The following is a 12,170-nucleotide window of genomic DNA, read 5'->3' on the forward strand; positions in this document are numbered from 1 at the left end:
TTGTGCATTGTGCTTCGTAATAATCTTTTTAAACATTGCATTTTATGTAAGATTTCTTTAACAGGTCAACAACTTATAATTCTCGTTTGATTCTGTTCTTTTTACAGATTTTGTCCATACTTTAATTTTTTTAATTATATTTCATAGTATTTATCTATCGCAGTTCGCATTGGATAATTTCAAACCATTTAATTATAAGTTTGATCTGGGCTCCGTAACACAAAGGTTTTCAATGAATAGCAAACATGAAAGAACCGCACTGATTGGTTCTCGGTCAGTATTTTAAACAAAGTACGCATGCAACGATGATCTTGATTGGTCACTGGTATTTAGCGATTGATTGCAAACCTTCGTGTTACGGAGCCCTGGTGTGTGTTTATTTCTCCACAGACGGAAAAAGTCCGGTGACAGAGAAAAGGCAGTTGCTGTCATAGAAAAGGTACTTTGATTAGAAATTCATTCAAATAGGAGTTTTGGTCAAGTTTCAAGCAGCTAATTTAAACACATACTCAATGTGAAGTTTGATCATCGGATGAAAGGACTTGTCAAATGATTTATCAGACAAAGTTAATTGTTATTCAACATTTGCCATGGTAACAGACACTTTGCCTCTCAGCCAATCAATACTGACAAAAATAGTCCGATCTGACATCTTGTTGGATGACAAATATTGATGATGTGCTCGTGATTTTTAATACATTGTTTGTGAATGATGCTTGTTCGATAATTTCATCATGGTACTCCTGAGCACCATGGCATCAATCAATTAACATCTCACAATGTTAGTTTCAAAGACTCCCATCTGAATAGGAAAAAAAATCAGAGTCAACTTAACTTTCAACCGATTATAAATACCATTAGGCACTTCCATTTAATTTGAATGGTTTGTGTTTACACCAAACATTTTTTTCCCAATGCACAGTGCTCCTGCAAATGTTAGCCCCTGAGAATTTTCTTTTTTGTCAAGAGCAGTCAGCAGCCATTCATAAAACGTGTTAATCCTGTTGATACTCTTATGTTTATTTTCAGGCATTAAAGAGTGAAGAGAATCAGGTACCTGATATGTTCTGCCTCTGTGGTCGGATCTACAAAGACATCTACACAGAATCCAATTACATTGATACAGAGAGCAGAGATCATGCTATACATTGGTAGGTATTCATATTGTAAAACTTTCTAGGGGACAATGAATGTTGTTGTTGCTTTGTTGATAATATGATTTATGATACGCCAAATCCACTCTGGAGAATGCGTAAGGCAAAATGAAAGAAAGAAAAGGGACAAAGAGAGAGAGAGAGGACCATGCTGAAAAACATTTAATCTGAACATGTTGTCTTGTAAAGATATTTTTAGAAATAAATTTATTAATTAATAAAGATAGAGAAAAAAGGTATTTACATATATATATACATTAATATATTACAAAAGGAGGCATGTCTTCAAATAACATTTAAATGTGTTAACAGAAGTGCATTCTAGGATAACCAGAGGGAGATCCTTCCAGAGAACTGCGTCAGTGTGTCCAAAAGCCTGTCTACCCCCATGCCTTTGTAGATTTGGGAATTGAGGATGTGGGAATAACTAAGCGAACACTGATTAGAAAAGCAGAAAGTCACATATGAAGCATAAACTCCTTTGAAAGGATTGGTTGATTTTGAAAGAAATTGTGTATTTACAGGTACAGAAAGGGATTTGAGGTACAGCCTAATGAGTATGCAGGCATCAATCTTGCAACGCTTCTTGTGCTGTCCGGGAAAGAGTTCACTAAATGCCCAGAGCTTCAGAAAATAGGTATGTTGTCCAAAAGTCTTGTTCCTTTATTGTCTTTAAAACAAAGCAACCAATCTCTTCTCATTCTCACCCCCAATGTGCCATAAAAAGATGAATAAATAGAATAACAAAGAAAATTACTCTTGGCCATATTTTCTAGCTATCCCCTTTGAAGTGGTAATAGTTAGATTACATTGAATGGCTCAGAATGGATAACAGAATCATTGCATGAGTTAGGGCCAATATAGCATGAATTGTAGATGAGTGTAATATTGGCACTAACGAATTGAATGTTTCTGGTATCTCATGAAGATACACCATTCAATATGATTATCATTGTCTTTAATGATCATTATGTATTGAAGATGAGTACATCAGATTTCGGCACATCGTACAATACACTCTGATACCGCACAGCATACCAAAGTATGCATTTATATGACATAGGTCATATAGATTTGAATCAGTGATAGGTCAATATGCATCATTGGATCAAAGTTGCAAGGATCCTATTTACCGGTAAATGTTCTAGGGGTCGTGTGGTCCAGTGGTTAGAGCATTGGACTCATAATCGCAAGGTTGTGAGTTTGAACCCCAACTCTGCCATTGTCTCCACTTTGATAAAAAGGCCCGAGAGTGATATCTGTCGTCTATAACGTCAGCCACCATGACTGATAAACCTAGACGTAAAACGTTTCATAGGTAACTGGTTATATACCAGCTTGGTGTTTACCAGCAAAATGCTGTCCTGCCGAGTTCCTACGGGAGTTACCAGAAACAGATTTGACATCCCCTCAGGGAATATAACTGCGTTGTATTGTAAACAGCAGCATTTCATTCACCAAGATGATGTCAGTCATTGGAATGAAAAGTTATATTAAATTTCTAGGTAGCCAATATCTGTATATTCATACACCTCAGGAACACCTTATAAAGATAATAAACCGTACATGTGATATTGTATATTTCATTCCTGCCATGGTTATGGTTTCTGCAGGTATGACACTGAACAACCTACTGGGAAAGAAGGGCAGTCTGGTATCACTTGAAGACTATTGGGATGTAGCAACCTTCTTTGAGATCAGCGTTCTGGCTGGTGACTTCTCCAAGGCTTCCCAAGCAGCAGAATGCATGTTCAAACTCAAACCACCCATCTGGTAGGTCCTATCTCTAAGTCAAGGTTCAAAGGTCAACATTTTCTGAACACCCTCAAGTTCTATGTCACTTGGTATAATGTTGAAGGATCCAAGCAGGGTCGTAAGGGGCGTACACTCCCTCTATAAGTTGAGAATTACCCATTGAAGGTATATATTGACAAAGCAAAAGCTAAGAAAATTGTCATATGCACCCCTTATATTTTAAAGTTTGCTATTTGCAACCCACCTCTGTTTCAAAATAATTTTTTTTTCTGACATGCTGAAATACATTTATATTTGATTTAACTTTTACTTGACACATCTTGACGTTTTAACATGTGAGGAGTTTAATTGTACATTCATTGTCTTAAGATCTTCAATGGAAATGTCTTGTGTCATGTTTGAAATTAAATGTGATACACCTGTTATTAAAATTAGTCGATAATTTGAGCAGCTTCAACATGAACAGAATTTTCATATACTTGGTATTAAACAGGTATCTGAAGTCTACACTAGGTAACATCCAGATGATATGTCGGGTAAGACCTACTTCTGATGAAGAACCAACCATTGATCAACAACTCTTCAACTTTTGGCTTGATTTCTTTGTAGAAGCTACCAAAGAGTCGACAACAGAACTTCGCTTTCCTGTAAGATTTGTTCTTTTTCTTTGTTGCCTAGGTATGAATATAAATTCAAGTCTCCAGGAGAGCCAACACTTGCTTTTAATAAAGCAGCCATAGTACATAACATTATAAATATTTATTTGTTCTTGCAAACTATCAGGCCATTAGAATTAATATTTTTTTACCATGTAGCAGAAGAATTACATCAAGTTTTAGTCAAGTTTGAAATTCAGGGCCAGTATTCTATTCAATGCTTGAATTAAGTACAAAGGAATATCTGTGTCATTTATTTGTCTGTTAAAGCAAAAATGCTTCTTGAGATATCACAGTATGTTTTCAGAATGTTTCTGTCTATAAATACATAAGAACCATATGAAAATACATCTTGATAATTATGAATCAATAATTTGAGCCAAATCAGGTGTTGAATTGTATTTTGCTTTTTTAAAATCATTTCTGTTTGAATTACTTTTGGTTGATTACTTATGGTTTTGAATTACTTCTTTCTGCAATCAATTCTCAAATAAAATGCAACATTTTTTTTGTATGTTTTATTAAAATAAATCAACATAATTACATATTTACAAGATTGGAATGATTCAAAATAAGAATATAATGTACAAGGTAATAAGAAAAAAGAAAGAAAGAAAAAAAAAGCACAGCAAATATAATTCTAAACAGTGATTAAAACAAAAGGCAGACAGAAAAAAGATATAGACCACTTGTCACTACAGCAAAGGAGGAAAGACCCGCCATCTCGTAAATTACTACAGTACAGCCATGTAGAAAAAGGGAGTTATACAAGAGCTGATTCGGATCGATATCATGCACAACCAACCCATTCTATCGCAGTCACTGATGCAACATGATATTCATCCAATCCAAATCATGCATTTGGGACTAAAGCCCAGCGCACACTATATACAATACAAATGCACTAAGATCCAATTGCAACAAAATCAAGTAGAAGTCCATTCCAAGACTTTGCTATATGCATAATAATGAATATATTTGGTTTCTAACCAGGTCCTGGTCTTAGAACCAAGTAAGATCTACAAACCTAGTTACATTACTATCAGTGAAGGGGACGAGACGCAGGAGAATTCCATTCGACTCTGGCATGTCGGCATGGAGAAAAATTGCAGGGTAAGTTGTACATCTTTGAATTCATTTGAATTTTTACGGACATATTTTGCTCTGACATTTTGTGTATGTTTTAATCCATTGCCTAATGGAACCAGGGGGCCGTTTCATAAAGCTGTTTGTAAGAAAAGAGCGACTTCAAGAACGACTGGTGAACCTTTCTTCCACGCTTAACCATCGCCAATGTATATATCATTTACCACAATAAAGGATCACCACTCATTCTTAAAGTTGCTCTTAACTTACGAACAGCTTTATGAAACACCCACCAGATGGCTTTGTAAAGTACCTATGAGAATCACAGAATTCAATAATCCATGGGTTAATCCAGAAATAATGAAATTTCATGTGCCAAATAATTCGAAATATCTTTTTGACATTTGAAATAGATTATCTATTCTTATTTTGCTTTATTTTCTCAATTATATAACACCTCTCAGAAGAAATTATTTTTAGAAAGCGTTAATCATGGTATCGTGGTACAGTAGACGGTTTTCAATCGATCATGCTGTAATTTTGAGTCCTTTGCTTATGGATTTGTGTATGTTAGCATTTTTTTTTTTTAGGGATGAAAATATGACATTCAGTGATTTAGATTTTGTGACATATATACCAGCTATACTCACAATAGAAGAAGTGGAAGTAGAAGACTTTATTGAATTATTATGGCTTATCTGCCATTAGGTCCTGTGTTTATGATTATTGCATTCATATTAATATTTTTGTCTTTTTATTTGTGTGCAGGAGATCAGTGAGTGGCTGTTTAATTTATCTTCTATAAAAGGTGTCAGGTAAGTCTCTAATTGATATTGCTTTAATCACTTTGATTCATCTATTGTAGTTCTTATTCATCGCTATCATATCAAATGAATTGAGTAAGTTCAGAGTCTTAGGGGATATATATCAATACCCTGTATGGGTCTTATAAGTTAAGTTATTTGAGAATATATTCACATATGATCATGGAAGTGTGTTACTTGTCAGTTCAAGACTTCTTACATGTCACAGATATCACAGCACACCACTGTAAAACTCTATATTTCCTAGCTTTGCTTAAAATTTGAGAGTTGAGATGTTGAAAGGGATTTTCATATGAAGAATGAAATAAAAATTAAGTATCTTACCTGTGAAAACATCTCCATCATTATTATATTAATATAAGAACAGTTTTACGATTAGCTCTGACTTGAAGCCAGTTTGGAAATTATTCCTTCTTAAAGATTTTGTAGAAAATCATGATTTTGATGCCAACACTCTTCTTTATTTTGAAACTCAGTAAAATGATTTTTAATTATAAAAAAATATAATACATTCTTGACAATGTTAGTGACGTATTTTCTGAAGTCCAGTCACAGTCAGTTTATGTAATCTGTGATAGGATATAAGCAATGGTGTGTAGTATTGAAACTATTTTAACTTTTAGCTTTTAACTTGTCATTTCATCTTCTTGTACTTTTCTCGCTGATTTGAAGATGTGAGTCAAAAAGGTACTGATAATCTTGATTTTAAAGGTGAAGGTTTTATCCAGAAAAATAGTATTATCACCGTTATGGTTTGTAGTCTCTTCTTCCTCATTCTCTTCATTAGATCATTATAAAATTGGTGTAATTAAGGTACCATGGTGAACCCCACGTAGATATTTTAAAATTCTACTAGTATGTGGCCCGTATTCTGAAGTCAGGTTAAAACTTAAACCATGGTCTAACTCTGTGCTAAAATTATGGGAAGCCAAACGTTTCAAAATTTTGTTTACATTGAATGCTTCACATGTTTACTGTGCTCTTTACTAATTCTTTAATGCTGAAGACAGTTGTCATACTTATCCTTCCCAGGCAGTTAATAATGTTTGGGAGTCAAATGAGCTGATACATTGAACCTCTATTGTTATAGATTTATGTAACAACTGGCTTTCCATAGTTAAACCACAACTTAAAACCAGAGTTTGAATTAAACTTGACTTCAGAATACGGGCCTATGTGTACAACAAAAGTTGTGACCTATTGGCTACCCAATTCTGTTCTTTTTATTGGCCTGTACACTGAGGTCAGGTTTAACTTAAACCACGGTTTAACTCTGTGCTAAAATTATGGGGAGCCAAAAATTCAATAATTCTGTTTATATTGTACATTTCTTATGTTGACTATTTTGTTTCCTTTTGCTTTCAAAAACCCAAAAACTTCAAAATACTCCAGTTATCAATCCCAGAAAATTTGGGTGTCATATGAGTTAATAGATTGGATGTGTACTGTTAGGGATTTGTGCCCCAATTGGCTCTCCATAGTTAAAACACAACTTTAAATCCGGGTTTAATTGAAACCCAAGTTTAGAATATGGGCCATAGGGTTTGTACATGGTCCACTTGGTTTTAGTAGGAAGTTGTTACCTGTTTAAAACTTAGTATTTATTTGTGATTTTTTTTTTTCTTGGGCATCTGATTTGTTAATTCTATGCCATGGAAATAACCATTGATTTCTTTCATCACTCTATTCTAAGATATTGAAAGGAACATTTTTTTTTTGATGAACCAACTGAAATCATTCATTTGCTTGGATTATGTCTTCTTTATCCAAAGAAATTTTGTGTGCATTTTTTATGGCAAGTGCTTTAAAATGTGGCCCTGAAATGCAAAAATAATATGCTATATTGAATCGCGTAATGCAGGCGAGACTGCCAGAGGCGCTCCACTTGTTTTAGAAATGTCTTTTTGTTATAATTTGGTATAAAAAACATATGTATTTGATTTTCTTTCAGTACTTACAAGAGAGATGATCGCTGTCTGTTCCTGTACGTCCAGCAAAACGCAGATGATTTTCAACTCTTCTATCCATCCTCCAGTCAAAGACAAAGGTATTATGAAACAGGGTAGTGTTAAATGAATCTTCTTCTCTGCAATTTTATTGACTAATTCTCTCTGGGCCAATCAGATGCGAGGATTTTGGTAGCTTATAGCAATAGCTAGTGAAAATAGCATTACTACTTGTTTCTTGAAATGCGCTCCAGAGATATGTGCACACAACTCATGTGCATTCAGTGAATCGATTCAAAGAAAGTGCTGATCCAGAAATTACAAATAAGAATGCAAATTATCTTTACCTCATATTTTGTTAAACAGTCCAGTCTGGATAAGTTGACCCTTACATATGTCTATAAAATTAAAGAAATTTTAATTTTAAGTATACTATGCAGAGCATGTGTTATCTTCCCTTTTAAATCAAATTTTGGCTGAGTCAAGCAATATCCAAGATTCCGAGAGAATCAACACAAGTGAGTGTTTCATGAAGGTGTTTGTAAGTTACGAGCGACTTTGTGAATGACTGGTGACCTTTTCTTAATCGACACCAATGAAAATCTGGTGTGCACCACAAGAAAGGACCTCCATTTGCTTGTAAAGTTGCTTGTCTCTGACAGCTTGAGGAAATACCTATTTGGATGATAAACCTATAGATATTGCCATTGCTGTTTATGTTTGGTTGTCATCATTTGTGTATATATCCCTTAGGGCTTTGGTCACGTTTGGTATATATTTGAAAGAAAAATGTTTCAGACTGTTGCAAGCAATAATAAGCCATTATTGTACAAACATTTACATTGTACATGCCAACCTCTTCTCCAGGTTTCACAATCTGATCATGGATATGCTAGGCAGCAGTGCAGTCATTGGAGGTGAGGTGGACTCTGACCTGAATGATGAACCTATACAGGTGAGATGACAATCTTTTCAGTAGAAAGAAAGAAAGAAAAGCTCCATGTTTATATACAATATGTGTAAATATAGATATTCTGGTAGTAATTAGACACAAGTGCCTTCAGAAGTGTTCATCTGTTGTCCAACTATGAAGCGCAGAGGACATACACATGGACAGATTTTGTAATTTAGTATAGCTGATGGTATCAAAATGATTAAGAAGATGATTTAGCACCTAAGAACACAACTGGTTAGCCGACATTTCATGAAGGTTTTTAACATTGATAATAGTTCACTTACAGACACTAAAAAATCATGGTAGGACCAGTGCCTCACAGCCAGTCCAAACCCGCAATTTCACGGAAAGATAAGTGATAACAACATTTTTGTAATTCTTTCCCAGGTCGAGTATGAATTGACAGACTCTAAGGAAAGGGTTATTTTGGGCCGAGGAACGTTTGGTGTGGTGTATGCGGCCAGAGATTGCAGGACACAGGTGACCATAGCGGTCAAGGAGATTCCAATTACTGATGTGAGGTAAGAAATGTATTATAAATCATCAGTAGGTCTTCTATTGGTGACACGACATATGTTCCTGCGATACTTCCTCCAGTCTTTCTCAGAGGACGTAGGGTTGAGTGTAGGATTATAATTGAATTTTGGTTCAGAATAATGTAAAGATAATGGTTAGGGTTTATTTAGTTTTGGAGGCTAGATTTTATGTTTGGTTTAACGTGCAGATTTTCTATCGTAGCAATTGTCGCCGGAGCAAATGTCATGTAGTTCTATTGTATTATGAAGGACCCATGTGCTCTGAAGCCTTATCAAATTGTTGCATGTGTCTTATCTTGATTTCTGTCATGTACATGTATGTAGATTCTAATAATCAAAAAGCAGATATTAGTAATTTTAACCCAATTTTATTGTAACTGGTCATTTTCAGACAAATGTCTCTGAAAGAGAGGGGGGGGGGGGTAAAAAAAATGAGATGTGGTCCTTTCATCCTCCAATTTTCCTCAACCATGTCCCAAACAATGTACACAGATTTGAAATCAAGTGACATGTCGCAATGTCTCGCAGTTTTTTGTTAATCATGACTTTGTGCGCAGGAGTCAGATTGACCCCAGTTGGTACAGAGTCAAGTATAATTTTACCTTATACAAACTCAAATATCTCTGAGCAGTATTAAGCAGCAGCCTGATAAATACTTTTTAAGTTTAACCTATTTTATTTCATATTCTTTCTTTTGTCACTTTACAGAGAAGTGCAGCCCTTACATGAGGAGATCTTACTACACTCAAGGCTAAGTCATAAAAACATTGTCAAATATCTCGGCTCAGATACAAGTACTGAAGGGAACACATTTAAGATATACATGGAGCAAGTCCCTGGCGGTAAGTACAAGAGAGACCTGGGGGTGTTGCAAGAAATTTTTTTAATTACAAACTTCTAATACAAATATTCAATTAATGTATCAATTAGAGCTAAAGCAAGTTTATTTTCACTGCTTGTTGCAAGAAGCAAAATCTGAATTCAAGAAAGAACTTGCAATTTCTTATAGCCTAATGATAATGGTACTTTTATGATCTTCAGCTTACATCACATCAGAAAAAAGTAAAGTCAAGAATTGATCAAGATAAGATATGTGAATAATAGCTAATATGAAGAAATTCTTTACATGTGACCTTTCTGAAATGATGTCTCTCTTTTTTCTAGTTCATATGAAAGTTTTTAATGCTCAAATTACATGTATCATGGCTTGAACTGGTAGTTACGTGAAGTAAGAATGGGGAAAAATGGGGTCAGACAAAGAAAATGGTTGTTTATGTTATGGAAATGACCATAAGCTATTTAACATACAGGGACCATCTGGCACCTGAAGGCAATGGGGTATAAACTCTGTGGCCCGTGCCCTGAAATCAGGTTTAATTGAGACTCTGGTCTTAACTTATGGTGTAACTATGGATAGCCAGTTGTGACATGTATCTCTAACAGTACAGGTTCAATATGTTAGCTCATTAGACACCCAAATCATTCATAACTGACTGAGAATATTGACTGAAATAGTTCTCTTCATCTTTAACTAAATATAGGAAAGGACCAAGTAAAGATAGGAAACATGAATTGTCAATGAAATTTTGACGTTTTAGCTTTCAAAGTTAGACCATGACCTAACTTTAACCAGGCTTATACAGGCCTGTGGCTCAAGGCCTTCTATGTAACTTTTTTTATTGTATGAAATACAGGGAGCCTGTCTGCATTGCTGAGATCTAAGTGGGGTCCTCTGAAAGATCATGAAGACACTATAGTTTACTATACAAAGCAGATTCTGGAAGGTCTCAGATATTTGGTAATTATATTGTTTTATTGTTCCCTTCTATTTTACAAGAAAATAGAATCAGAATTACATTTACATTTCGGGAAATAATTATTAGACCACATTCCTACTGAGCTTCTATTCAGTGTGGTCTAATCATTCCCACGCTGTATGTATATTAGAAAAACTTCAGCTTATATTTATATTCTGTTTCAATTAATGTTCATGTGTACATTTTACATATCCAAACCCCCTGTATTCTGAAAGGTAGACCTGTACGCCATATAAATATTCACTATTATCATTATCATTATGTGTATAATGTATAATTTCAATAGGTATTTTAGGATTCAAGATAATATATCATCGTTGAAAGTAGAATATTGTCACATATATGGGTGGTATGATGTGATCTTAATTTGGGGTCCTATTGTCAAAGGTTGTATAGGTCATACTTAAAACAAATCATTCTCATATTCAAACTTGTCTCATGTTTCCAAATAGGGTGATGATCTGATAAGATTATGAATATTTTTTAAACTTTTAATATTAAAATGTATAATAGATATAACACAAAAAGCTAGCTCCTCTTTCATCAAAATGTTGTGACTTTTTTATTGAAGATGTCTTGAGCAAAATTATTTCATAGAAGTGTTGCATTGCTTTTTGATAAACTTTTGAGTAAAATTGATTTATTGGAAAGTGACACCATTTGGATTTGGGGGGAACCTTCATGTAGTATTTTTTAAACTGGCTACTAACAATGGACAATGTAACAAGTTGTGTATCATTTTTGTTTTGATAATTGTTCACTTTCAAAATAAAGTTTGAGTTTTGTTGGTCATCAGAGTAAATATCCAAACCTTCTGCATTCTATTTCCAGCATGATCAAAAGATAGTCCACAGGGACATCAAAGGTGACAATGTACTGGTCAATACGTACAGCGGAGTGGTCAAGATCTCAGACTTTGGAACGTCCAAGAGATTGGCTGGGTTGAATCCAGCCGCAAGTTCATTCAAAGGTATCTACATATATTTTCTTGTTTCTCAATAATAATGATATGATAATTTTCAGTTCTCATATAGCATATTTCATGGTCCATTTCACCATAACATCTATACCTTTAAAGGGGCTTGGATATTATAACCTTGGCTTGAGCCAAGCAAGCCTTTTACAGTTGAGTTCACAAGCATTTCAAGGAATCAATTCATTGGCGATTCGATAGCGCGTAAGAAAGGTTCACCAGTGGTTCTGAAAGTCGCTCTTAACTTCAGAACAGTTTTATGGAACGGCCCCCTGGGTAAAACATTATAACAGTGATTATGAGAGTGACATTTATGTACTGAGTATAGCCACTTCAGCTTTTATTAGCTAAGCCATGTTTGAGAAAAGTCACCAGTATTGTAACCTTGCAATCCGATGGTGATTTCCTTGGAATCCTTGTTTCTGATTGGCTGTTCAACTTTGTTTCCTATGTAGTTAATATTTGACT

At 34.6% G+C, this 12,170-nt stretch overlaps 1 protein-coding gene across 1 annotated transcript in view; it reads left to right on the forward strand.

Moving 5' to 3' along the window:
• LOC121413546 (mitogen-activated protein kinase kinase kinase 15-like) overlaps positions 1–12,170 on the forward strand; it is a 43,472-nt gene that overhangs the window by 6,617 nt on the left and 24,685 nt on the right. The window contains exons 7-19 of the mRNA XM_041606402.1: positions 391–439; positions 1,030–1,151; positions 1,679–1,791; positions 2,768–2,927; positions 3,403–3,556; positions 4,559–4,678; positions 5,420–5,466; positions 7,427–7,522; positions 8,289–8,376; positions 8,764–8,897; positions 9,621–9,754; positions 10,607–10,710; positions 11,561–11,699. Coding sequence (XP_041462336.1) covers positions 391–439; positions 1,030–1,151; positions 1,679–1,791; positions 2,768–2,927; positions 3,403–3,556; positions 4,559–4,678; positions 5,420–5,466; positions 7,427–7,522; positions 8,289–8,376; positions 8,764–8,897; positions 9,621–9,754; positions 10,607–10,710; positions 11,561–11,699 — 1,460 coding nt within the window. The remainder of the gene's footprint in view (positions 1–390; positions 440–1,029; positions 1,152–1,678; positions 1,792–2,767; positions 2,928–3,402; positions 3,557–4,558; positions 4,679–5,419; positions 5,467–7,426; positions 7,523–8,288; positions 8,377–8,763; positions 8,898–9,620; positions 9,755–10,606; positions 10,711–11,560; positions 11,700–12,170) is intronic.

Source organism: Lytechinus variegatus, chromosome 4 (assembly GCF_018143015.1).
Source record: "Lytechinus variegatus isolate NC3 chromosome 4, Lvar_3.0, whole genome shotgun sequence".
Classification (NCBI taxonomy): Eukaryota; Metazoa; Echinodermata; class Echinoidea; order Temnopleuroida; family Toxopneustidae; genus Lytechinus; species Lytechinus variegatus.